This window comes from Anser anser, assembly GCF_964211835.1.
Source record: "Anser anser genome assembly, chromosome: 30".
In the NCBI taxonomy this organism is placed as follows: domain Eukaryota; kingdom Metazoa; phylum Chordata; class Aves; order Anseriformes; family Anatidae; genus Anser; species Anser anser.
In genome coordinates this window covers 2,695,496-2,721,554 of record NC_139751.1, presented here as the reverse complement: position 1 = coordinate 2,721,554, position 26,059 = coordinate 2,695,496, and the positions used below count along the sequence as shown (strand labels likewise).

The 26,059-nt window shown below is 58.9% G+C and overlaps 1 protein-coding gene across 3 annotated transcripts; it reads right to left on the bottom strand.

Annotated features, from left to right (window-relative positions):
- Window positions 1–57: 57 nt before the first annotated feature.
- On the bottom strand, window positions 58–26,059 carry SPATS2 (spermatogenesis associated serine rich 2). 3 transcript variants are annotated; one of them, XM_083814445.1, is made up of 13 exons: window positions 25,917–26,059; window positions 20,971–21,305; window positions 14,465–14,544; window positions 14,076–14,184; window positions 13,208–13,257; window positions 11,778–12,036; window positions 11,327–11,539; window positions 9,443–9,578; window positions 3,540–3,598; window positions 2,795–2,904; window positions 1,732–1,834; window positions 1,186–1,400; window positions 58–1,091 (listed from the first exon to the last, which is right to left on the bottom strand). In XM_083814445.1, the coding sequence occupies exons 2-13, from the start codon at window positions 20,993–20,995 to the stop codon at window positions 816–818; spliced, it is 1,635 nt and encodes a 544-aa protein (XP_083670571.1). In that variant the 5' UTR covers window positions 20,996–21,305; window positions 25,917–26,059; the 3' UTR covers window positions 58–815. The 3 variants fall into 3 exon arrangements, with proteins under 3 accessions (XP_083670571.1, XP_083670572.1, XP_083670573.1); XM_083814446.1 differs by having other exon boundaries at window positions 11,327–11,536; XM_083814447.1 differs by lacking the exon at window positions 25,917–26,059 and having other exon boundaries at window positions 21,087–21,217.

Sequence of the window (26,059 nt, the reverse complement as noted above, 5' to 3'; positions counted from 1 at the left end):
GGAGGGAGGGGGGCGGGGGGGGGGACGGTCCTGGCTAGCACAGCACGGACAGCGGCGTTGAACGTGAACGTCTTTATTCGAACAAGGCTAAAGGAGGACGGTCGCGCTTCCCCACCCGGTATCGCCCAGGATTAGCTCTGCTAATTGATATTGCTATAAATTTAATTTAGGGACAGAGGCTGCAGCATGAAGGGGAAGGCGAGAAGGCGGGGGGGGGGGGAGTGAATAAAATGAAGAGATTTCCCCCAAACATAACAAAGAGAGGAGCGAAGGGTGCAAACGCTGGCTGCGTGTCCCCCCCCCCTCATGCCCTGAAGGCAGAGGTCTGGATTTCTGCCAGGCCCGCCCCCCAAAATGCGGCCCCCAGCTCCCCCAAAAACCACCTCGAGCCCCCGTTTCGCAGCGCTCAGCCTCATTGCCAGCATGAGGCCAGGGCTGCCGCGGGCTCCTCCGAGGTGAGCCCCCGGTGGTGGCGCACAGGAAAAAATAAAAAGGGGCTGGGGGCTGCGTTGGGGGCCCCCCCCTCCTCTGCCGGTGGTGGGATCGGAGCCACAGGGATTCACAGAGGGGAGAGGAAAAGGTGAAAGAAAGGGGGGCGTGGGGAGGGCTGAACACGGGGACAGCGCAGCACAGGCGTGAGCACAGCAGACAACGGGGGGGGGGGAGAAGAAGGGATGAGAAGGAAAAGAAAACCAACCGAACAATGGCATGAGAACAGAGAAGTGTAAACTTTCCTTCGTTAACAACTCTAGCTAGGAGCTTCCTACGCTCTTGTTCCCTCGCTGGACCGGAGGCAGGGGGAGAGCGCGGTGCCCTCAGGAGCTGCTGGCTCCCTCCTGGCGGCTGGCTCGGGGCTTGCGCTGCGGCAGCCCCGGGCTGTGCGTGCCGGCAGCAGGGCCGGGCTCCGGGGGCTGCGGCTGGCGGGGGTTGCCCAGGGGCTGGACCCCCGGGGGGTTCTGATGCCTGCCGTGCGCCTGGCCCGGCCTGCTCCGGTGTCGGTTCCCGCTGGGTCGCCCGGCGGCGGGGGGACCGGTGTGGCGCTGGCCCTGGGGCCTGAAACCGGCTCCTGGGCGCCTGTTCCCCGGGGCAGCCTGGAAGGGAAGAGGGTGGGAGGGTGAGCGAGGGCGGACGGGGGCAGCTCCCGTGCCCCCAGCGCAGAGCGAGCTGTCCTCGGGGTGCGGGTACCTCTCGGGGAGGCTGGGGGGGATGGCTGCCGGCGGCCCCCGCTGCTGCCTCTGCGGGGGCCGAGGGCTTCTTGCTCGCTGCGGTAAGGCTCGAGGCGGAGGCGGAGGCACAGGCGGGGCTGGCGGGAGCGGAGGTCTCGCTGGGACTGTTCAGGGACACGGCGGTGACAGAGCTGCACTGGGAACGGGTGGAGTAGCTGTTCTTTGGATGAGAAACTGGAAGAGAAACACCCCAAAATGCACGCTCTGCGCACGAGACCCCGACTGCTTGCCACCCACTCCCCCCCCCCAGCCGCTGCTTGGGCCCTGTGACAGCGCGGCTGGGGCAGCTCGTGGCTGGAGCTAAAGGCTTGAACAGCAACGGGGCGCTTTGTGGCAGGATTAAACTTCAGTTGTGGGGACTGCAGAGGGGCTCAGCTCACGGGGAAGGGAAGGAGAACAGAGCCCTAGGCAAGGGAGGGCCACCCCGCAGCCAACTCCTCTCCCACTGTCACGGTTTGGGGACAGATGCACAGTTTTGGTGGACGCCGGCTCCCAGCCCGCTCACCTTGCCCGAAGGAGGCGATGCTCTTCTTCAGCACGTCCAGATCGCACGTGAACCGCGCCACCCTGCCCAGCTCCTCGTCGTACTTCCGCTCGCTCACAAAGTGCTTCAGGGAAAAGAGCGAGAACGCATGTTAATTCAGTCCAGGCACTGACTGAGTTACGGAGCACGGGAATGGGAAATGGAGACAAAGCTCTCCTGTTTTGGGCCAGTAACAGGGATCGGAGCTGAGTGCTGCTTGAAAAGCCTTGGCTGAGAAAGCAGGTGGCTACAAGGACTTCAGGAAAGCAAGGAACAGATTTTTGTGCTGCATGACTTCCACCTCCAGGCGAGCAGCCTTCCTCGGGCCCCGGGAGCCCAGCCGCAGCCTCACAGTGGCTCCGGTCTGCAGCCAGCGCCGTCCAGGCCTCTGCTCCGGCTGCTCAGAGGCAACAGGTTCCTCGGCTGCACTAATCCTGCTACAGGGGCGAGTGCTGCAGGAGAACAGGGGTGACAGCAGCTCGGTTTTCAAGCTGGAGTTTAATTGATCCTTCACGCAACTTCGCACTGACCTCTTGTGACAGGAGCCGGTGTGCCGGCGAGCAGAAGTGTTTTACAGAATATAAAAGCAACTCATGCACAGCAGGCAGGCTCTCCGAGCTAGGTGGAAAGGCAGAGGTCAGCCTGCACCAGCGGGAGGTTTTCACTACTGCTCCGAGGACAAAGCTGCAGCTCGGCCACGTTCCCAGCCCTGTGCCAGTTCACAATGGCTGAGGGTCGAACTGCACGCACCGGGGTTAATGTTTGGATGGTCGTTTGTTGGCTGAAGTTAGTATTTCGTAACGCAAGATATGCTGAGAGTGAAGATTTGGGATGAAGGGGCCCAGGCCCTGCTGCGTGGCTGCAGACAGCGGTATGCAGATCACTGGTGGCGCATTTGGACGCCACAGAGACCAGGGAAGTCTTGCGCTCGACAGAAAACTGCGCCCAGATGCATCGAGAACCCGGGAGGTTACAAAAAAGCCTGTCGTGTTCGGGCGAGAGTGGGACTAAGTTAGATCAGAGAGGAGCGGAGCGGAAAGCCCACCTTTATGTCAGCTCTGAGCTCGACCAGCTGCTCCTCCGACATCCGCACCGCCACGTCAGTCATCTTCTTCAGGGCCTCGGCCTTCCTCTGCCGGCTGACCAGGATTTCCACTGCAGAACAGATCGCAGCTCAGGCCGCGCCGACACCGGAGCAGCCGCAGCCCCGGCCCCTTATTGGTAAGCAGCGGGTGCCCCACGGCCCCCACGGACGGCCCCGTGCCAGCTGCACAGCGGCCCCAGCTCCCCCCGCTGCAGCCACCCGCGGCTCCAGACGCAGACGGAACCTGAGCTGTGAGCTGACTCCAAGAGACGGGCGCGACACGCAGCTTTAGCAGCTTTGCCTCCCTCCTCTCCCCGCGCTAACTACTTCCCCGGGGCCTCCTGGGCTCGGGGGGTTGGGGCCGCGTCCCCGTGGAGCTTCCTAACGGCACCAGGCGGGCTGACAAAGCCCGTTCCAGCTGCCCGAAACGCCAAAGCGCTCAGCAACGGCTGCCAGAAGGGTGCAGCTCATCCCCTCTCTGAGGAGGGCACGGAGCAATGGCCTCGCAGAGGACGCCCGTCAGGCAGCAAACCGTCCGGTCACGGCACACAGCTAGCTCGAGGTTCTGGCTGCGTAGCGCTCTCCGTTATTCAGAACAACGTGAGCAGGAAGTAAATAAAAATCTGCTTCTTGGGGGGGGGCTGCCTCTTTAGGGTGCAGCAGCACGTACAGCTCGCCGGGGGCTGCTATAAAGCCGGAGCCTTACTTGCTTCTGCTTTCACTTTGTCCATTTCGGCCAGCAACGCCACCTCGCGATCCATAAGGCTGGGGAAAAACAGGGAAAGGAAAAAGGAGAAGGATTTAGTACCAAACAAAGGGGACACCCAGATCCTACGGAAAAAGCGCGGCGGCTGGCGGTTTCTGGGTTTGCCGGCCAGCGAGTGGAGACCAACAGAGGGCAGCAGGAGCCCGCCGCCAGCCCGGCTTTGTTCCGGAGGCCGAGCGGTGCTGCGGGCTCTGCTGGCACAAAACTTGCTCTGGGTGAGCGCGGGGCACGGCGCTGCCTTCCCCAGGACCAGCTGGGTGCGTGGTCACCTTACCTCCGGTAAAGTCACGAGCCGCTTGGCAAGGGCGGAGGGAACGGCAGCCGTGCCGCTGGCGCAGCCGCGCTCTGCTGGACTTCAACGGAGCCAAGCGAGGGCGCAGCTCTTGGAAGGGTTAGTTGTTCAGGGCACCGGCTAGCGGGGCAGGATGGGACCCACAGCGCCATTTGGGCACCGTTCCCTGCCAGCAGCCTCTCGGAAGCCACACCGGGAAGCCACCTCATCGCAGCGCCTCGCTCTTACACCCTTCGTAGTTAATTAAACCTAGAAAAGCGTCCAGAAACCCCAACTCGGGTGCTCTGCCCCGCTTCACGGCGGGGTGCACGATGCAGATCCCAAAGGGCTGCAGGGCCGACACGGGAGCAGGCGCCGCTCCGGGGGGCGCAGCCCCCACCACCCAGCTCCTACGGTCCAAGGGTTTCTCACCCGCGGCGGGAGCACCCCAGGGGGTCGCGGCGAAGCATCGCCCCTCGCCAGGAGGCTCCGCGTGCCTCGAGCGTGTCCGTTGCCACGAGACGGCGATTCCCCCGGGGCATCACGGCGGCAGCCTTTGTGCGAGCAGAGCCGCGCGGCTCCTGACCGAATTCAGCACGTTTGGGCGACCGAGCGCCTGCCGGCAAGGCAGGGGAGGGCAGGGCAGGCAGCTCCGCAGCACCGCTGCTCGCAGCCTGAAGAGGAGGGCTCTGATCCCACCGAGCGACTGGGGTTACAACGGGAGAGGAAACACCAGTGCTCCCGCTCTGGACAGAGCCAGGTACTGGTGGAAGCTGTTCCTCACCACGAGGAATCCAACTGCTCTCACACACCCTGCCTGGAAACGTTTCTGTGCTTCTACGCTTCGCCTCCCACGGCTGCTCCTCAGCTGTGCCAGCGGCATCGCTGCAGCTCGCCTTCCCCCAGCCGCCGCCGGCCGCCTGAACGCATTTGACATCCAGCCTGTGACATTCGCTTCAGCTCCTGTTTTCTAAATAACGCGCCCCGGTTTCAGCTAGGATGGAGTTAATTTTCCTCCTAGCAGCTGCTGTGGTGCTGCGCTTGGGATTTAGGATGAGAAGAGCGCTGATAACACGCTGATGTTTTAATTGTTGCAGAGCACCGCTTACACCAAGCCAAGGACTTTCCAGCTTCTCGCTGTCCTGCCAGCAGGAGCTGGGAGGGGACAGACCCAGGACAGCTGACCCCAACTGGCCAAAGGGGCATTCTGCACCATTTGGGGTCATTCTGAGCAATTAATACGGGGCGGGCTGGCCGCTCAGGGGCAGGCTGGGCATCGGTCAGCGGGTGGTGAGCAACAGCATCGTGCATCACTTGTTTGTACACATTATTATTATTTTCCTTTCTTTCCTGTCCTAATAAACTGTCTTCATCTCAACCCACAGGCTTTCCTTTCTTTCTGATTCTCTCCCCGCTCCCAGAGAGGGAGGAGAGAGGGTGAGCGAAGGGCTGCGTGGTGCTGAGCTGCCGGCGGGGTCAAAGCACGGCGCTATGAAAGCAAAATCCTTCCTTGCACGCGTGAGCTTTACGGTGCCTGCAGCACAGACACCGAATTATACCGAGGGCGATATCAGCGAAGCACAGGGTCAGCCCTTCAGCACAGGCCACGGGCTTTTTCAGCGAGAACGGCTCGCCTGAAAATGGGAAGAGTATTTATTTTAGCGGCTGCCTGCGAGGGAACCCACGGGGCGGCTGAAATGCAAACTCGAACCGCGGCTCCCGCTCCTCTGCATGTCAGAGAGGATGGAAGCGAGATCAATTTAAACAATTCCCTCTGAACAGCAGCTTTGACATTTGGCGGCTTCTGTTGATTTATCGCCCTGTCCGTCTGCCCGTTCAGGGCAGGAATTGTTTCTGCTCGTAGCACAGCAGGGGCCTGAGCCAGGTCAGGCACTCTCAGCCCAACTGCGCAAATACAACAGCGCGTGTCAAAAGCTACGCTAATAAGGCTTCACCTTGTCTCCAGCCGTCCCCAGCGCAGCTCGACCTGGCTCCACAACAGCAGAAGCAAAGGCCGGGTCCAGGAAAATGCCCCCGGTGCCCGCCCAGGGCCACGTCACCGCAGGAATCCCCCGGAGCCGCAGCCACGAAGGTGCGAGCGTGGCCACAACGATTAACGGGGTGCAGGAGCAGCCCGGCCGCGCTGCGCGCCCCATAAACGCCTCCCCCTCAGCGCACACCTCGCTCCTGCGGGCTGGTTTGGGCTTTCTCCTGCAGGCAGACCCTCACGTACCCCGGCACAGCCTACAGCCTGCGTCCCTTTGTAATTTAATTTCCTCGGCAGAGCCCAGCTGGAGGCCTTTACCCAATTTTACAGTTGGGCTGGCTGAGGAACGGAGGTCAAGCCGCTCGGCCCGAGGTTCGCGTGACGAGCGACTCGGAGCAGCCCCCGGTGCTCTTTCCGTCCCGAGAAGGCCCCCGCACGGCTTCTGCTCCCCCCCCCGAGCCAACTGCCTGCCCCCGGCTCCGTGCAGCACAGCGCCCGGTGCTGCGCTGCTCTGTCCCAGGACAGGAACGCAAACCCGCCTCTGCCAGAAAGGCTGAGCTCGAAGAAAGGAAGCTGGGAAGAAAGAGGGGCAGCAGATAAACCGGGAGCTGCCGAAGATAAAATAACGCCGGGTGCTCGGCTGCGAGCCAGCCGCCGGGAGAGAGGCTCTCGGCCCCGTGCCCACCTCAGCGCGCAGCGCTGAGCTCACCCACCCCACCCAAAAGGCTCGGGGGGCTCCCAATTGCTGCTTTCCCTGCCAGAAAAAGGTATTTTTCCTGCAGGAAAAATATTGTGGGGATTGGGGACTGTGGGGACGCCCTCGTTCAGGTTACCCCATCGTCCCCAGCCCAGAGGAGGGCCACAAAGATGACGAAGGGGCTGGAGCACCTCTGCTACGAGGACGGGCTGAGGGACCTGGGGGTGCTCAGCCTGGAGAAGGCTCCAGGGGCCTAAAAGGGGCTGCAGGAAAGCTGGGAGGGACTCTGTAAGGGTGGGTGGTGATAGGACGAGGAGTAATGGCTTTAAACTAAAAGAGGCCAGGTTTATATTAGATATAAAGAAGAAATTCTTCGCTCCAAGGGCGGCGAGGCCCTGGCGCAGGCTGTCCCGAGGAGCTGTGGGTGCCCCGTCCCTGGCAGCGCCCAAGGCCGGGCTGGATGGGGCCGGGGGCAGCCTGGTCCGGTGGGAGGGGTCCTGTGCACGGCAGGGGGCTGGGATTAGATTGGGCTCTCAGGTCCCTTCCAACGCAAACCGCTCTGTGATTCCATGATAAATCCTCGCACGGCAGGAAACCTACCCCCGCCCCTCAGGGTGGATTGCAGAGACCGTGACGTGCGCCTGGCCTCGGCGCAGGCCCGACCGCGGCGCGCTTCTGGCGAGGGGATGAAGCCAGGGACCCTCGCTGGTTTAAAAGGACACCCGAAGTGCGTCTGTGACACACACGAGCTGAAACGGTCCCCGCTTCGCTTCTCCTGTTTCCTGTTTCAGATGAACCAACCTGCTTTTAAATCAGGCTTGCCTTTGGTAGGACGCCAGCCGGAGCAGTGATTCAGCACGAGGATTTAACCGCTGGATCTCGTCCTGTGCCACGGGGTTTAAAAATACACTGATTGTTCTCTGGGTCAGGAGGGGAGTGGGGGAAAAAAAAGAAAAAAAAGAAAGCTGTGATGGAACAAATTGCGTCTCGGCTCACCGGCAGCCGCATCACTTTTGGGAAAAGGAAGGCAAATCTTTTCTGAATGCCCTGGCTGCAGAGGGGCTGCCTATGGGCTGCGTGGGGCCGGCCCCCAAATGGGCAGCTCCTGTGCTGGGCATTTGTCAGAGAAGGCTCCCGGTGGCCCCGCGCCAGGGGAGAAGGCTCCCGGTGGCCCCGCGCCAGGCCGGCTCCCGGAACCGCGCGTCCTGCTTCGCCCGCCCGGCTTATCGGAGCAGCGCCGTGGGACTGGACTTGGGTCTTTAACCACGCCGAACGTGAAGCAAGCCTTCTCCGGGCGATAACACAGAGTCAAAGGGCGAGGGATTGCTTACGCAGACCCGGGCACGGTAACCAGAAGAATGACGTTTTCCAAAGCAAGGGAGGTTTTTTAGAGATGCTGTAAGGTAGGGAGGCAGACAAAACCTAACAAAACCCGCTGCATGCAGTGGTAGTATTGGATCTGCCTCAGCCGTGACTCGGCAGCCACTAACAAAGCAGGGCCTAATATGAACGTGAACACACCTGAGTTAGGGCCACAAATCTCTCAGCCATCAGCGGGGAAAATCCCCTCCTGCTACGGCTTTTCCAGAACACGAGAGGGGCTGGGAGCTCCTCGTCCAACTTTGGCTCGGAGACGGCAAGCGTTAGGAAGCATCAAAACACGGCTGAGGGCACGCAGACACCGCCGCCAACCCTGCCTCTCCCTCTCGCCTCTTCGGTCGAGTTCAAAAGTCTTCCATCAACACTCTTTGTCGCTATTTTTAGCGCACGCTGAATTTAAATGCGGGGCAGCATTCCGCTCCAGGAGAGCGCTTCCAGGTAGCAAAGTTCAACACAAGTACGCGCACGAGAAAAAAAAGCCCAGGCTGAACAACCAAGTTCGCCAAAGGGCTTCAGAATTCAGCAATCCTTACATCGCTACCACTAAACACTCTTGCCTCTGAGGCCACAGAGTTTACAGACGCAGATAGCTTTTGACACAGATTTGCAAGTCTGCCAAGTCTCTGCTTTAATCCTTCGGCGTGATAGCAGCATTTTAGTTACTTGTCAAATATTACTCACTTCAGGCAAGGAGAACTCTCTGTGCAGTTTCTTACGAATATTTCTCTACCAAAAGCAATCATGTTTGTATAGACAAGAAGAACAACTTCTCACTAATAGACTCAGTCAGCCAGGACAGCAAGTGCATCTGATGTTAGGACTTTTGGAATATCATCTTAAAGCACTTACCCAAAACAATGAAAACGTTCATTAAAAAGACCTTGTTACACACGTAGGGAACATCATGCCCAGTATTAAAAGCTTGGTTTAATAAAGGAGAAGTAATGCTCTACAGAATGATCCTGAATGTGTATTTATACCTTCGGAAGGATCCTGCTCTTCCATGTGATATTGAACCCTAATTTGAAGATGTCAAATATAAATGTTTGTTTTGAAAAGACGCAAACTGCTGCACTCTTTGCTCCCAACACCTCTCCTTCCAGCACCTGGCAGACAGCAGTTATCTGGAGAGTTCCTTGCCTTATCTGTGTCTAAAATGGCTTTATGGTGCCAGGTTAACTCTCTCGTACAAAAGCAGTGCCAAAGATTGTCAAAGACCCGGACGGACACACCGAAGCCTTGAAGGTGTTTTAGCCTCTCGCTGCACGAGGGGGATGACAGCCCAGCAAAGCTGCCTGCAAAGGCGGCTTCTGGAAATTGCAGAGCACAAGACTTTACACTCCAGCTCATTCTTTACAACATGCTGAGCTCTCAGGCGCTGAAGAACGGCGCTTGGCCAGCAGGGCAAACACCAGCATGCCATTAGGCTGACTGGAAAGCTGAAGTCCTATTCCAAACCCATTGATCTTAATCCTCAACATCTGGATCCGTTCCTACATTTTACTTACCTGCTCTGCAGTTCAGCAAAGACCTGCTTCATCTTCTTAATGGAAGCATCCATTTCCTCTTTCACCACAACCCGGTACCGAGCCAGTGAAACGGTGCAGCGCTGGAGATCCTTCACTGATTTTTCAATATTAGAACCTACCAAGAGACAGAGAGAGCTCAAACAGCCGTGTCAATCATACTGCTAAATCCTCCCACCAGGGATAAATCAGGAGATGGCTTTCCCTCTTATTTTAACACTGCCCTGCTTGGTTTTAAAAAATTTCCTTCCCCAGCGCAAAGGCACTAGGTTCAGCAGGGGCAGCTCTAGAGATTTTCCTACTGGGGAAAGATCTTCCAGAGCTTGTGGAATTTCCTTCTATGGGCAGAGATGTCCCTCCACATTTTCAAATACATGACAAGAATCATAGAATTTCTTCCTTATATCTAATCTAAGCCTACCCTCTTTTAACTTAAATCCTTGTCCTATCACCGCACTTACACCCAATGCAGCTCTGAGTCGCTTCTGTGTGTGAGAAACAAAGTTGTGTTTTCGCATTTGAAGGTGTTTTTGCAGTGGAAAATTCCACTAACCTTGCATATCCAACAGTGATTGTGCGGCAGAGCAGTGGGGAGTTATGTTAAGCAGATAAGGGGAAGGTCCCACTGTCCCAAAGTAAGGACGACAGCTAAGAAAAACAGGATGAGCAGTAAAAACAAAAATCACGGGCCCTCTAGCCACGAGAGAAGAAGAAAAAAGAAAAGGAAAAGGAAAAATTAACGGCTGGTCAAATAAAAACGTACATATATGGTACAGACGTGCATCGAGTAGGTTCTGAACCTGTAGTACTCAGCCAAAGAGGAATCGGGAGAAATCGGGTGTCGGGTAATAGGGAATATAAGGTTATGATAAACTTTTGCTGCGCGCTCCTGCCTGCAGGACGCCCGCCATTGCAATCGCGAATAAAGCAGCTTCACAGAAGACCCTGTCTAAAAAAAATTATTGAAATTTTTCTCGCACGCGTTAGGGACAGGAAACGAGGGAAGCGAATTCCGCTCCCAGGACCAGCACACCGCATCGCTGAGCGATACGAAACGACTGCTCGCTTGGAGAAGAGAAGCGTCTCCGGAGCTAAAATTAAATTTGTACAGAAGGTTATTTCCTCAACCCAGGAGATGAGAGGATTGGCTCTCTGCTGCCAGGGTTAGTCTCCGCGTCTCAGCTCGCCATCAGGGTGCAGCACCTTGCCCGAGACCTCCGCAGCTTGCCGGAGCACAGTTGCCCCCTGCCAAGCTCCATTAACAACTGCTCATTACAGCTTTAGCGCACAGCGCCAAGGTGAACCACCGCCACCGCGCCTCACTGTGCTACGTATAATAACTGCGATCACAATTGGGGTCTCTGAGGTCCTTCCTGTCCCCCCTTGTTATTGTAAGAACTCCGCTGTGGAGAAAGCACTCAAAAGAGGAAAAAAAAAAAACAAATCTGGTGGAAGGAGGCTGTCACTTCTTGTAACAGGGCTGGACCAAACTTGTGGCCTTTCGACAAATTCTCACAAAAGATGAGAAACAACCTAAAGGCTCGGCGAGGGAGCACGCAGAAGAATGGTCTAAACGTATGCAGCGAGACCGCCTGCCTCCTCCCCTGCTTCTCACACCCACGGGTTTGCTGCTCCGGGCACTACCGTCTAAACTGCTGTCAAGATTCCCCACTGTGCATAGGGGAGAAGAGGAGAAGAGTGCGAGTTAGCAGCTGGATAATAAGAAGGAATGTTAGCTTGCATTAAAATCAACGTCCGGCACGCCTCACCGCTGTCTGCCAGCGACACCGCGGAAGAGGCGGCGAGAAGTCGGCCAGCAGCGACCTGCCGCGGCACCGGAGCGGGTGCAGCCCCCCAGGGCCTTACCGAGCTTCTTGTTGGCAGGTGAGATGGGAACGTCATCCAGCCGCGCTCCGGGCAGGCAGGCGGGAGCCGAGTTGCTCGCCGTGGTTCTGGACAGAGACCTGCTAGCGCTCCTCTGCTCAGGCCGCTGTCTAAGAGATGAAGGGCTCTGGGAAGGATGCATGGTGAGCGATTTTGTGTCAAAGCCTGCTATTCCATTCTCTAGCTCAGGCACTGCTGTAGAAAAGCACACTTGTTTACAGGGGAACGCGAGGAGGACAGCAGAGCCCTGACCGCCTCTTTACGACAGCGAGCAGGAATCAGAAATCAAGGCGAGCTGCTCGCTCCTGAAGAGCCGTCCAAAGAGCTCGGTACCCAGAGCCGACCCGAAACAAAGGAACCCAAAAGGCAAGAGGGCAGCGCTCTGCTCGTTAAGCGCTCGGTGCCCGTCTCCTGCGATACCCTAGAGACTAACCTGTTCTATCAGGCATGGCTGGTGCGGCAGACTCGCAATCCTCTAGCTCCCTGGCATCAATTGAAAGCGCATCCAAACCTTCGCTGAGCGAGTCCACAGACTCGGTGTCGTGGGCGCAGCCGTTCACATGGTAACCGTTAATTCCACCCTGCTCCGAGTCCGCCGACGGCTCCTCTTCAGTGGGCACCAATTTCCCGGGGTCTGCGAGGCCAGGGCTCGACTCGGCTTGCGGTTTCGGTTTGGTTTTCTTCTTCTTGTTCTGAGGATTAGGCATCCGCGCCACAAAGGGGGGGAAAAAAAAGAAGAAAAAACACCACGTTAAGCTTAATTCCTAAAGGGAAAATTAAGCTTATGCTTACTGGCTGAAAGTAGCCGAATTAAGTGCTTTTTCAGCCGGCCTGGCTGTTGATCCTATTAACAGTCGGAGGGATTTATTCCACAATGAGGACAGACACGGGGGCTTTAATGCGACACGGATGCGTTATCCTCTCTGGCGGCGCGCCAGCGAGACCGAGGCTGCGTAACCCATGGGCAACGGGAGAGGTTCGGGGCCACAACCTGCAGCAGCCCCGCGCTGCTCGGGGGGAGCTCCCAGGGCTTTCTGCGGCAGCCAGGCAGAACTTTCTTTTATTCCAGACCTCGCTCTGACAAAAATTCCCTCGTTTCCCAGCACGCGGCTGTTCAGTCGCAGTTTCTCCCTCCCTGTTTCATTCTGGTGCTTTTCAAGAATTCAAAGGAGTCCTTCTGAATAATTACGATTTTATTCTCGCCCTGGCGGATTTAGACATTATAATATCGAGTCCTGGAACTTTGCAAGTTTTTATTTAACCATTTCACAGGGGTCTGAGCACAGACCTAGGCAAAACAGGCGAGGAAGCTTACATGACACAGAAATATATTTCCACAGACCTCAGCATTAAATGCAACTGTTCAGCTCCAAAGGTTACCGATGAAAAATGGAACCGCACGACTATCCGAACAGTGAATTACAGAGCTCTGTTGAAATAAAGGGACCTGAGAAAGATTTACTTCAGCGTGGGGCTGGGAGCGTGGATTAGGGGTCCTGTGGAGGGTCAGCAGAATAAAAGCTATTGCTAGGGCAGTAAGTCTAGAAGCCTTTTTTTCCGCTGCTGCACCCACCACAATGTGCCTGACAACTAAATTGAATGCAAATGCGGTGAGATGGTGATGTTTACAACTTGCACCGAAGTTAGCGTGTAAATCACTGCCCTGAATAGTAAGGCACCTGATAACCTAGTGATCATCTCGGGCTACCATCAATATACGCGTTCGCTCTTTGCTTTATTTTCTCATTGAAATTATGAGGAATGCCTACCGTTCTCTGCAGTCCGAATTTATGCTCTCCCTCATCCTCAAAATAAATAAGAGAGGAGATAAATACCTTAGTAAAGTATATTTAAAGGCATTACCTTTTTTTTGCCTGTTACAGTCCATTCTTTCAGTACTTCACTGGCATTGCCTAAAACAAAACGCAGAGATGAGCAGTGGGCAAGGCGCCTGCTTCCAGCTCTTTCACGTGGAAGCACCTCCACACCTGGTGCCAGCCGCGACGCTTCCTGCGCTCAGCAGTTTCAGTTCTCTTGGCTGACGTAACAAAAGGATCGGTTTCGTTTTTGCTCCGGCCCGACAAGGACTACTCCCTTAGTACACAGGGCCAGCTGTTTCCAGACAAACAACCTCGCTTCGGCTCTGTCACAGCACAGGTTTGGGCGTTCAGAGCCCTGCCGGAGCAATTTCTGAGCTTGGGGTCTGACACCTGCTGGCTTTTCTCTGCCAGGGACCCCGGCTCAGGATGCCCGAAGCCGCCACGGGTTCTGTGGGCACAGTGTGGCTGTCCGTGATGGTCAGCACAGCAACAAGAGCAGCAAAGGGCCCGGCAGCATCACCAGCAGGGTCAGAAAACCCATCTAACACAGCACGAAGTACAGACAGCAACTCTGGAAGCTGACGACGTACCTGGTTTTGCACGCACGAGCAAGAGTTTCTGCGATCAAGCACCTAACACCCATTATCTAACGAGCTATCGAGTACCTCTCTCTGCCTTGACCCCCGGATGGACAAACACCACCAGAAACTGGGAAGAGAACAGGCTGCTGCTCGCCTTTGTGCAGAGCCTGTACTCGGGCACGCTGGGCAGCTCCGAGAGCTCCCCGCCAGCTGAGGCACTTACACGCAGCCCCAGCTGCACGAGCACCGTTGCTTCCCAAAAAGGTCCACAGACAGGGCGGGTAGGAGCCGCGAGGCCACGAACCCAGCCAAGAAACCCGCCGCGGTTACCTTCCATGAAGGCCTGCACCGTTCTGTCCACGCAGTTGTCAAAGTGCTGCAGCACGAGGACAATCTCGTTGTTGCTCCTGTTGGGGACTATGGCACGCACTGCGCTGATCTAGAGGGAGGGAAAGAGGTGACACGTAAACCATCCGCTTTACCCTGCCTTGCGCCTACAGCAGCCCTTCTGCAAGCAGTCTGAAACCCTTAACTGATGACTTCCTTATAAAACTTTAATGCGCCGGGACGATTTAGCCTGAATAAAATTTTGCTTTTGACAGAACTGCAGTTAGCTCCCAGACAGAAACATATTTCACCTCCGAGAGCAGATAAAGATACAGCGCTCATGAGCTCTTCCACAGCGCGTGGCAAGTTAAAGTCTCCGAAGACACATTTACCTTCTCCTTCATGTTTTCAAAGGTTCCTCCTTGGGCCATCACAGTGTTGGACTGCACATCAAAAATAAACCCAGACGGACCTGTGAAGACAAAGGAGAGGGAGGCTGGCTTCTCAACAACAGGCACCAGGAGGCATTTGGAGGGAGGTGAAGCGGGAGGTCAGCCCCGGCTCGCTGCCTTGCCAGGGAGGATGCTGAAATCCTACGAACGCACAGCGTCCGTGGGCCGATCCTGTTACCGGAGGGTAACCAGCCGTGACGTCCCAGCCTCGCTCAACAATCAGGTTCTGTTTTGCCAGCTGGGGTGCTACGAAGCGATCCCGGCTGAACCCGGCGTGCCAACGCCCCGCCGAGCTCAGGAAGCCAATAAAACTCTGAAACCAACCACGGACCAGAGCCGCGAGCCAACAAACGCACGCCCCAGCAGGGCTGGCCCACAACACAATCTCGCTGAAGCCGACCAGTGCCACCCTCCCGTTTCCTGCATTAATCTTTTACTGAGCCCAGTAATAAAGAGTTAATGACAGCCTCAGCGCGAGAGCCTTCGAGCAGCGCGCTCACCAATTTCCTCCACCTGGAGATACAAATGGCAAGCAGCCTGACAAATGGGTTTGAAGATTCAGCACCCTGCGCTCCCCGCCAGCTACGATCTCCAAGGTAATGCTTATTTGCCAAAAGAGACCCATAATCGAGGCAGCCATCGCCAACAGCTCTGCTCCCTGTCAGCGAGCAAAGGTCACAGAGATCCACGGGCCCTGCCGCGAGAGATCGCCACGAGGGGCTGGAACCGCAGACCCACGCTTGATTTTGCTGCCAAAGGTCCGCGCAGCCCAAATTTCGGGTTTGCTGCAGGAAAGGGATAGAGCAGGTGGCGGGTGGGCACCCCAGCAGCCTCGCCTCCTGCTTCAAGCCCCTAAAGCCCTTTCCAGGGACTTCCCATCGCCGAGGGCAGATTTCCGAAGAGGGCACCAGCTCGAGCCTCAAGCACGAGGCCAGGGGTCCTCCTGCTGAGCTCCTCAGCCGGGTTCCTGCAGGTGCCACCGCTCGGTGGCTCTGGGGACTGCCTGGGGACAGGGCAGCCCGTCCGCTCACCGCCCTGTGCTGCAGCCCAGCCGCTCTTCCCAGCTGCTGATTCACGTTCCTTCCCTCGCCTCCTCTAAATAACCCGTACGCGGCGTTGAGACACACCATTGACTTCCGCGGTTCCCAGACATTGATGTAGCATTTAAACCGCGATGCCTCCAAGTACAGCGACAGAATTGTGAACATGATGGAAAGGTCAGGCTCTTATTAAGGCTACAGACGAACGGTTAAATTCTTCCCCGCTCCATCCTTACCCGTTGCGGCCCCATGAGCAAGATTTCCTCAAGTTTCCGGAGCTCACCGAAGTTTGAGTTCCCAACTTTGCAGCCCTTAATCTTGTAAACGGCCTTCAGGTTCCCACCGCTGAGCGAGAATTTGCAATCTTTTTTCAAAATCCTCCTCGCAGAGCGGCCACCAAGGACCCAGGTGCCAGGGAAGATGAAGTTTGGCTCCCCCGTGCAGCACATTCTCGGCCGCTCAATCCCATCCCTCCCACATCTCCATTTGCACTTGGTCTTACAGGGCACCGGGCCTGTCAGCGTCGCGCTCCCAGCTGCCTCTCCAGCTCCCCGTCACTCCGCCACGGCCCGAGCCCTCCTGGTGTTAAAATGTTTATCATGCAAAAATTATGCAACGGAGACTACGCTGCATACATTTGATATCGCCCAGGAGCACTCCCAGGCATCATTAAAAGGGCTGCTGGCGCTCGGGTCTCTCGTGGTAGCGGCTACTTGCAAGAGCGGGCGGAATTTAAAGCGCTCACGTCCTCGCGGACGCGAGCCCGGCTGCCACCGGTGCCTCTGGGATTTGGGGAATTAACATCTTAGCGGGGACAGAAAGCCCCTCCGCGCTGCCAGGGCTCCGACTGCGCCCGACGTGCCTGACATGACGAGGCACTCCGCTGCTGGGGCTGAGCTCTGCTCATCGAAGCCTGCACCGCGCGGTGCTACCCCGGTGATTCGACGCAATAAACTCCGGAGGCGACGCTAACGGCCTTAATTGCTTCTGGGTTCCCGGCTGTATCCTCCAGGAAAACGGGGTGGCAAGAAGTCATTCATCCCAGATCATTTACCGCTGTATTTCACCGCTGTTTATCGCGCTAATTGTTTCTCCTCAATAGGAACACCGAGGGTACCAGGAAGAATCCACCCTACCGAATATCGCGCTGCCGGCTTATTTCAGTCTGCTCCTCCTGTAACTCCGCTAATTAGTCCTTCCTGTACGAGACACGTGCAAGAATTAAACCTACAACCTCAGAAACGCCCGCTCGGCTTCTTGGCAGCCGGGAATCAGAACGGCCCGGGGCAGACGCGCGCCAAGCGCGGTGGTGGCCCCCCGGCGCCACCTTGCTACGGCGGCACCGAAAGCCCCTCTCCGAGTGATGCCGGGCTCGCGAAGCCCCAGCGTCGCTGCCCGGAGCGCAGCCAAGACTCGGTTAGACTGGGAAACGTTTACGGGGTCTGCAGCTCCTCGGGTCGGCGGTAGCCACGCCGGCTCTGCCGGGCACAGCGCCGACGCGGACCGCAAAGCACCCGAAGGCACGGCGCTGCTCCTGCCGAGCACCTCCGCTCTCCTCCGCCCGCGAGGACCACAAGGCGGCTGTGGTGACAGGACGGGAATTGACGCATCCTCCTGATCAGGGCAACGCAGAACGCCTTCACTCTGTCGGCCTGCTCTTTCAGGCGTAACTGTAGATGGAAGGACCCAAAAAACACGGGTAAATCAGGATTTCCGAAAGAAACGCTGTTTGAAAGATCGCGTCGGTGGGAGCTGTTTGTGGTTCCGCTGCTCCCAGGCTCCAGGCGTTGCACTTCGAGCTCCACAGCTCGCGTTTGGCAGCCTGGAGCGTCCCTGCTTTTCCTTACAAATTCCATCACCACGCCCCGCTCTTTGTTCACGTGGAACAGCTCCCGCTAACAGGCAGCAGAGGTACCAACGCCAAGCCCTCTCCCCGTGAATTTGAGGGTAGTAAGTACTAAACCAGGGTGGAATCAACACCTGCAGGTCCGCTGGGGATCGCTCCTTGGTGCTGCGCTGCCGCCGATACGTTTCATCGACATCAGAACAAAATACACAGAAACAACACAGTAGTTGAGCAAAAATAAGGGTGCGCCAGCATCTGCCGAGTAGGAATTAACGCTGTGGTTTACAGGGATGCAGAACAAAAGAAAAAACCAAGGTGTCCTGCAGGACTTGACAGCTACCTCTTATGATCCGGGAGAACGACCACCACCGCTGTGCGCACCTGCGAGCCCCCCCTGCCACCAAAACACACGAAGCTACTCGAGGGGCTGCGCTCGGCCGATGGGCTCCCCTTGCTCGGCCTCCATCACCGCTCGCTTCCGGGGCCCATTCAAAAACCGGGACTTGGTGCCTCCCATCGGCTGCCGCGGAAACTCCTTCAGTGCCCAAAGAGAGCGCCGTGCGATGCAGAGGCAGCCCGAGGAGATGGCAGCTGCACGACAGGGTTTTGCTAGGCAAGACACCCCGCTTATTTTTTCAGATCGGTCTGAAGGGCCCAAGCATGCCACACAGCCTCTTGAAGCCCAACCCTGACACAGGAAAGTGATCGGTTCCAACCAGGCTTCAGTTCCGGAAAAAGATGCTTCAGGGGAGTGTGACTACGCGGGGCCACGAGGGGGACCTGCAACCCCGAGATCTGCCCCCGAGGCTGCCAGAGGTCTGAGCCCAGCAGAAGCAGGATGGCCGCGACATGCCAAAGCAGGCTGCATCCCACGTGCAGGTGCCCGATGGCTTGGAAGAGGGGGAAAATTGAACAGGGAATTAAAGCAAAGTTCGCCTGCAGTAGGCTGAACTCGCCGTGGGGCAGCTCTCCGAGCACGAGGCCGGGCAGCGCCTCTGTTTTCAGCGCACGAGCAGCGGGGCAGGGCAAACGTGGGCAGTTCTGGGGAGCAGAGGTGGCAAAGCAGGACGGAGCCACGGTGCTGAGCCTCCCCGCATCGCCCTTCCCCACCTGGCTCCCATCCGCGTGCAGGGGATGGAAAATCAAACTGAACCTGGAGACGGAGGGATGCAGCCAGAGCCCCCGGCGGCTCCAAGCACCAGCCCCTCAGAAGCCGGGATCGGATTTATCGGGTTAGAGAACGCGCTCCGCGCCCGGCTCCGCGTGTTCCCTGCGCGACTCCGAGCGGCGCGGCCACCTCCTGCTCCGGGGGCTCTCCCACAAAGTCCTCCAGGCGCAGGCTGAGCAAACGGCGAGCGGGCAGCGCGGCCGGGTTCTGCTTCTCCTCCTCGAGCGCCGCGCGGGCAAACAAAGGGGGAGATTACAAGGGAACTTCTCACTCCGCTGGGCGGGCTCCCCGCTGCTCTGGCTGAAACGCGCCCCCCCTTGCCGGCGACTGATACCAAAAGGCCTTTCCCCTTTCCAAAACTCACGCAGGGCAATTTCTCATCCATCGAAACGGCTCCGTGACGCATCCAGACGAGCGGGAGCCCGAGCGCCGTTTGGTTCAGGCACCTGGCACGCCTACAGCCGCGGGCTGATGTCCGGAAACAAGATTTATGTGATTGCTTTGTATCCCGGGGTCAGCAGTCATTCCCCAGCCTGGTGCTGCTTTCACTCAAATCAATTAATCGAGTCGGAAGGGGGATGAGAGGGAACACGCTCGCTTGGCACCGGAGGGGTGGGAAGAGAAGCGCTGGGAGCCGAGGATCACTCCGACAGCGGTAAGCCAACAAACCTCCCAGACTCCGCAAAAATATTTATTTAGCGGTCTGGCATCACGGAGACCTACCTGCGCTCTGAATTTCTGAAGCACCCCTTGCTGAGTGGGTGAGGGCTGAAAGGAGCCACCCGGCACAGCCCAGGGGGACGGGGCTACACGTAGGCGTGCACGCGGGTTTTGAACGGGGCTGATTACGTGCCCGGGCTGCAGATTGAACTGTTTTCCCTTCTGATTAGTTGGGATGTTCGCAGTGGTCCGGGGCTCTTCTAAGCAGCAGCAGCAGCGGCGGGAGGTGGGCTCCCGATTTGGTTTCGAAACTGCTGCGTTATTTACCGTGGCTCTCCCTCGTTCTGCACCTCTCAACACCTCTCCTCCAGCCCTCTGTTACGCAGCACAAGGCTTTTGCTTTGCCTTCAGAAAAAAAGAGGAGCTGAAGAGGCTTTGCAGCTTCGCCTGCTCAAGCCCAGGACCTCACGGAGGGCTGGAAAATACCACAGCACCACGCTGACGCCATGAGCGGCAAAGGAGCACCCCAAAGCCGGGCCCAGCGCAGCAGCAGCTCTCCCTGTGCCTCCCCAGCAGTCTCCCAGCGCCCTCTTCCTTTGCCCTGCCCGGCCGCAATAATTCCTCCCTGCCCGCCAAGGCACATTTTTCTCCCCGCGCGCTCAGCACCAGCGACCGCCGGGCTCCGCGCCCAGCAGCCGGGAAAAGGTAATTTCGTTAGGACTTGTGCCGAAGCTCCCAAAAAGCGCAGCCACAGACACAGCGTTTTAAAAACCGTTCAAGAATTACCCTGTGCAGTAATTTCCATAACTGCTGCTAATTGCTTCAAATCATGCCCGGGTCTAGCTGTCAGAGGACAGCAGGGCCCCTCAGGTAGACGCCGCTTCTCCGCCAAAGCTGCTCGGAGAAAAGAAATCTACGGAGAACAAAAGCTCCTCTCTTGAAGGCAGAGGACACGAATTGTCAAGCCCGTGCGCCTTAAATTATTAATTAGCAGCCGGCTCAAATAAAAAGAAACTCGTAACCCTCCGCCCCTCCCCACGCGCTCTGGAATGAATGCTTCACGTGTGGCAGCTGAGATCCCTCGCTCGAAACGAGCCGCTCGGCGCGAGCGCGGCTCTGCCGTTCGACGTGCGACAGCAAGGGAAGGCTGCTGAGGACGGAGCCCCTCGCAACACCCGCTCACTGCCCTCTGACGCCCGTCTCCGAGGGGCGGATGGGATGGGTCCCCCGCTTCTTAACCAGGTTCCTGGCAGAGTGGGGGGCCAGGGCTGCCTCGGGAACAGGGTGAAACTCGGTAGATTTAATCCCCCGGTCGCCCCGACACCACGCGGACGCACCATAGCCAGAGAGGGGAAGCCTCGCACCACCAGCGCCGGGGACCCCAGGGAGGAGGGGGGGAAAAAAAACAATAAGTTTGGCTCTGCAACCCCTCAGCCGCCGAAAATCTTTTTCTCCTGCTTTCTGACAGCGGAAGCGCGGCAATATTAACGTTATAGGGCCGCTGACGGAATCAGAACTGTCCAGCCGGACAACTGAAACGCTGCTAGAAATGTCAGCGGACCCAACAGGTTGTACCGTGTCACCGAGACAGTGACAATAAGCTGTCAAGTGACGTCGGCAGCCTGGAAAGGAGCATAGCAGAAGCAATTAACCCCCTTCCCTAATTGATAACTTTGGAATCAGTCGTGCTGCGTATTGGCATTTGATTGCACCGCAGTCGCATGCATCTTACCTTTCGCATTTTGCTTTTTAGACATCTCGGCGCGTTTGCTCTAACGTCCAGCTACACAAGAGGGGGAAAAAAAAAAGAAAAAGAAAAAAGGAAAAAGAGTCTTTGCCCTCAAGTACCGTAGCTGGCAGTTGCAATTCACACGCCGCCTTGTTTCGACGCGGGAAGCGGCAGATATCTGGTTTGGGATGGCAAAATCCCAGCTGCGAGGGCAATCAGGGTCTGGAGTTGTCAGAATCGCGCTGACAGGCCAGCAGAGCACCACGGCTCCTTCCTCTGAAGAGCAGCTTCTTGTCACGACGCCTGGCTGCGGCCGTTGGTGTCGGTCTTCTCGGGTTCTGAGTAGGAAAGGAGGAAAAAAAAACAAAAAAACAACAAAGGAAGTAAGAAATCGCTGCTGAAGTAGCTAAAGGCATACCCCGAGTCTCTCAGCTTGTCAAAACCATCTCGCTCACGCTTTTCCAGAGGAAAACGTGTATTTTGCATTAGGCGCTGCGGAAGAGCCAGCCACCAAAAAGCAACATCAAATACAAAGCGCCGAGCTCCCCACAGGCTCGGCAGGGTTTCAGCAGGCTTCGCTCGGAGCTCCCGCAGCACCCCGGGACGCCGGGCAAGCCCTACAGCCAGCGAGGTTTGGGGGCTCACAGCCCCCCACAGAAAACCACGCCACAAACACGGCTCCCACGAAGAGCCGCGAGCCAAGGCGGACCGGGAGCGCGGATCCCGGGCTTGGTGATCGGGCGATCGGGCTCGGATCTCTGCCGTGAACGCAAGCAGCGCCCCGGGGCCGGCAGAGCTCACGCTTTTTCCCCCCCCCGCTGGTTTCAGCGGGGCGCGGGCCACGCTGCAGGGACGGCTCCGCTGCGGCGTTAGGCGCACGGATCTTCAGCCGCTCCCTGCTCGCGGTGCCGGGGGAAGCAGTGAGGGCCAAGGGTGCCGACAGGTTAAACAAAGAACCCCGGGGCGCTCGGTGTAAGGAAGCAACGGAGCCCCGGGAAGGAGGCAGCCCCTCCTCGCGAAGCCTCCCGGCCACGTCTGCGGCGAGGGGGGAAAGGCACGGCCCGGCTGCGCCAAGCTGCAAAGCGCCGCAGCTGGGGACGAAACATCCAGCGGCCAGAGGAGGCCTCGCACGCTGCTGGGGGGACCATCAGGGAACGCGATGAGAGAGAAGCGCACAGCTAAATTTGCTCCAGAAATAATCAGCAGCTCAGCTCCCACCCGCCCCGGATCATTTTTTTTTTTTTAGGGCCGTCCCCAGGACACGGTTTAGGAGCCCGAGGAACGCAGCGATGCTCCTGCAACGCCAGGGTCGGCAACACCGCCCCGCGGCTCGCCAGCAGGGACCCGACGAGCCCGTTTTAATTTAAGAATAGGGTTTTCGTGTACCTGGAGTCTTCCTTTCTTAAACACACAGAGTTATTCCCAGCCAGTGACCCCGGCAAGCTAAGCACGGGACGGAGAGGTGCAGATGCTCACTGCCGGTGCGCAAAGGGCTGCAGAAGAATTCTTTACCTGCGGGCACCAGCTCCAGCCCGGGGAATTAAACGGCGACGGGTCTTTTGCTGCCTCGGGATGCCGAACGCCGCCGGAAATCCCGTGCCAAAAGACGGGGCACCCGGGGAAACCCGGCGCAGGCTGAGGCCGTTTCCCCGACGCGCGCCGGTTCACGCGAGCGGCCGGGTTTCGGTTCGCTGCTTGCGGCCGCGGGCAGGAAGCGTTCGGCCTCCGGGTGCGTCCCGAGCCCCACGCCGAGGCCGGGAGCGCTGCGGGGGGCTCTGGGCACCGCAGCTCCGGGCACTGGAGCTCCCTGCGCCCGTCGCTCGGAGTTCTCAAAGCGCCCGAAGACAACAACCCGCACCGCAAACCACAGCCGCGCTGTACGGACCCCTTGGTAATTTCACTTTTTTTGTGTTTTGTTTTTTTTTTTTTTAAACGAAGGAAGGCGTGCTTGAACCCAGGGGGGGGAGCAGGGGAGCACAAGGAGAAAACGCTGGGTTGCCACAGGGGAGCTCCCTCAAACTCAGCTCGCCAAAGGAAGGGACGCCCGCAGAGCGCTGGCGCGCCCGTCCCCGAAAAGCGAAGAACCGAGAACGCCGCAGCCCTTCGCAGCCCGAAAGCGGCTGCAAAAAGAGCTGCCGGAGAGGGAGTTATCAGGAGATCTCCGACCGGCTGAAATTACTCCCCCTTATCGCCCGGGAAATACACTTTTACCCACTTCAAAGGGGAAAAACCGAGCAGTAATTAAGTCTTGGGGGGGGAGAAAACGAGCAGCAGGCGGCAGCTTCCGAAGCAGCCTTTGGCGAGCTCCGGACTAAGCCTCGCCGCGCACAAAAGGTGTGAAGCGACGGGCTGGGGAAACAAAACAGCCTCCGAGAGATCTGGCGAGGATCTACCGGCGCATCCTCGCTCCTCGGTGATGCGATTAAGGCCGAGGCTTCACCCGGAGCCCGCGCACGGCCGCGGGAACGGGGGAAAGAGCGGCACAAAGGCGGCACGAAACCGACCCGCGGGGCGAAAGCAAAGCGCCGGCGGGGTGCAGAACAAGCCCCGGCGACGCGTTGCGCCCGGTTCGGGAAACGTCCTCCTGATTTTCCCAGCCAGCGCGTCAAAGGAGAGCCGATTTCAAAGCACCCCCCCCACGGCGGTAGCTTTCCGGGCTCTTCCCGCTCCGGCCGGCCGGTTTGTTGCCGTAAACTTTCCACGCTCCCCGTCGGAAAGGAAATCGAACTAGCGGGGAGAAATCCGGCTGGGGTTTGCTGTCAGCCACTCCGAGGTGGTCTCGGTGAGCAATCCGGCGTTCCCGGGGGGAGAAAGCGGCTCCTTGGGAGGGCTCTGCCCCTCCGCCCCAGGACCCGACGCCAGCGCGCACCCCACGCTGGCTCGCGCTGCGCGGAGCGTGCGGCTAATTGGCTCCTGAGCTAAGCAGTCCCTGGCCACGCGATTTTAATCCTGGTGATCGAGCTCGTTAAGAGGCTCCGGGAGCGCGCACGACGCGTTAAGTACCATCAGCGGCTCCGCTCCTAACGTACCGTCGCTCCCAAGCCGAAATCCATTTTCAGGGACCCCAGAGGACGGTGCCGGAGCCCTGCAAGGCGGCGGCGCGAGGGGGGAATTCGCTCGGTTTTCGGCGCATCCCCCGCCCAAAAAAAAAAATCAACACTTACGCCAGAAGTCCAGGAACGATCTCAGCGCCGGAACCCCGCGACTCGGCTTTGCGGGTTTCCCCCCCCTCAGCAAATTCCCGTTAAGCTCGCAGGAGGCCAAAACACACCTGTGCACCTCTCCCGGGCGGCAGGGGCCTCGGTCGCCTCGAGCCAACTCCTCTGCTTTATCGCCCTGCGCTGGAAGGAAGGGGAGCACCGCGCGGTGTCCAGCGACACGCGACAAACCCGACGCGGCCACTTCTTGGGCTTTTTTCCCCCCAAAATCGGGGCCGGCGGCTTCCAGAAGCCGCCTCCACCGACGAGGAAGGATCGCACGGCCATGCAGCGCAAAGAACCATTTTAGGACTGGAAAAAATGGTTTCTTAACATCACTCTTGGGGCTCGGGGGTTTTGTGGTGGTTTGCTTTTTTTTTTTTCTTTTTTTTTTTTTTTAGTATTTCCTGAGGCCGCTTATTTCGTGTGGAACAGAGCCGAGCGCTTAACTTCGGAGCTAATTAGCTGTCTGTATTCCGTTTAAATCCGCACGCTTATTGTTCCTTCGCCAAGCGCGTTATGCGGAGCACGGCCAGGCGTTAGCTGCTTCCCCGACGCGCGCCCCCGCCGGCTAATTGGGCTTCCTCGGGCAGCACAAGGAAGCAGGGCCGGGTACTTTGGGTGACAAAACGTCCCCGTACCCGCTCCGAGGACGTCACGGCACCCCGCCCGGTGCGCCTAGCCACGATAAACGTGGCGTTTCCCTACCCACCTGCCGAAGAAAGCCGGCACCGGGAGCTGCTGTCGGGTCTCGGGCGCTTCGCGCGGCACCGCGGGCACGAGGCGGGAGGGGAAAGGCTCCGGCCGAGCGCCGCCGCTTTCCGTGCGGAGGCCCCGAGCTCGGCACGTAGCCCGCTTTGCCCTTTCCCCGAGGCCTCGGCGAGCCCCGGGAGGCGGCGAAGCACCCTCGGGCTGCAGGGAACGTCGCCCGCAGGGCTTTGCCCCGGGTCCTTTGGAGGCGTCCCAGCCCTTTAGGGGAAGGGAAGCCCTTTAGGGCTCGGGAAGATTTCTCAGCGATGCCCAGAACCGTTGAATGTCCCGGCTCGGCTCGGCCCCGACTCGTTCCGCCTTTAAGAGGCCGAAGGCAGCCTTGCAGATTCGGACTTCGCTTTCGAACCGAAGCGCCTGAAAACCGAGACCGGAGCGCGGCGTTTGGGAAAGGGGGGCGGCAAGCGGCGGCGGCAGGCGCCGGCTCTCAAAACCCGGCCCGAAGCGACGGAAACTTCCCCCGGTGTGTAACCCACTGGGGGGGGGGGGGGGCCGAGCCGGTGCCACGGTGCCGGGAGAACCGTTGGCCCCTCTGCTTACCGCCCACCTCAGGGCCGGCGGGCCGAGGAGAAGCGGGAGCCCGTTACAAACGGGGCCCCAACGACAACCGGCGGGATAAACCACGGCACCCGCAGGCTGCGAGGGGCATCGGAGCGGCTTCGGGCTGGGCCCGGGGGAGCACCGGGGGGGGGGAGGGGGGACCGGGGAGGAAACGGGGCCGGGGAACGGGAGGGCCGGGGAGAGCGGAGGGGGACCGGGGGACCCCGGGGGAGGGCCGGGAAGGACCGGGAACTGCCGCCCCCGCGCCCCCCAACCGAAACCGGAGCAGCGCCGGGTGCCGGGCCGCGGGGAACCCCCCCCCCCGGTGCCCCCTCCCTCCCGCCCCCTGCCCCCGGGGCCTGCACCGCTCCCGGTGCCCCCGCTCCCCGGTGCCGCTCCCCGACACCCCCCGCCCTCCCCGCCTCCCGGCCGCCCCGCGCTCACCGGCCGCGGCCCCGGGGGCTCCGGGCGCTCCCAGCCCCGCCGCCGCCGCCGCCGCCGCCCCCCCCTCGGCCTCAGGCCGCCGCCGCCGCGCACCGGGGCGGGGGACGGGGGCCGCGGCCCGGCAGGAGCCCTCAGGCCGCGCC

Excerpts from the sequence above, each read along its gene's own strand:
- SPATS2 (XM_083814445.1), bottom strand. The coding sequence starts at position 20,995 with ATGTCTAAAAAGCAAAATGCGAAAG. Across the intron at positions 14,185-14,464 it reads TTGAAAACATGAAGGAGAAG|ATCAGCGCAGTGCGTGCCAT; the intron begins GTAAATGTGTCT and ends CCCTCCCTCTAG. Across the intron at positions 13,258-14,075 it reads GGTGCAGGCCTTCATGGAAG|GCAATGCCAGTGAAGTACTG; the intron begins GTAACCGCGGCG and ends GTTTTGTTTTAG.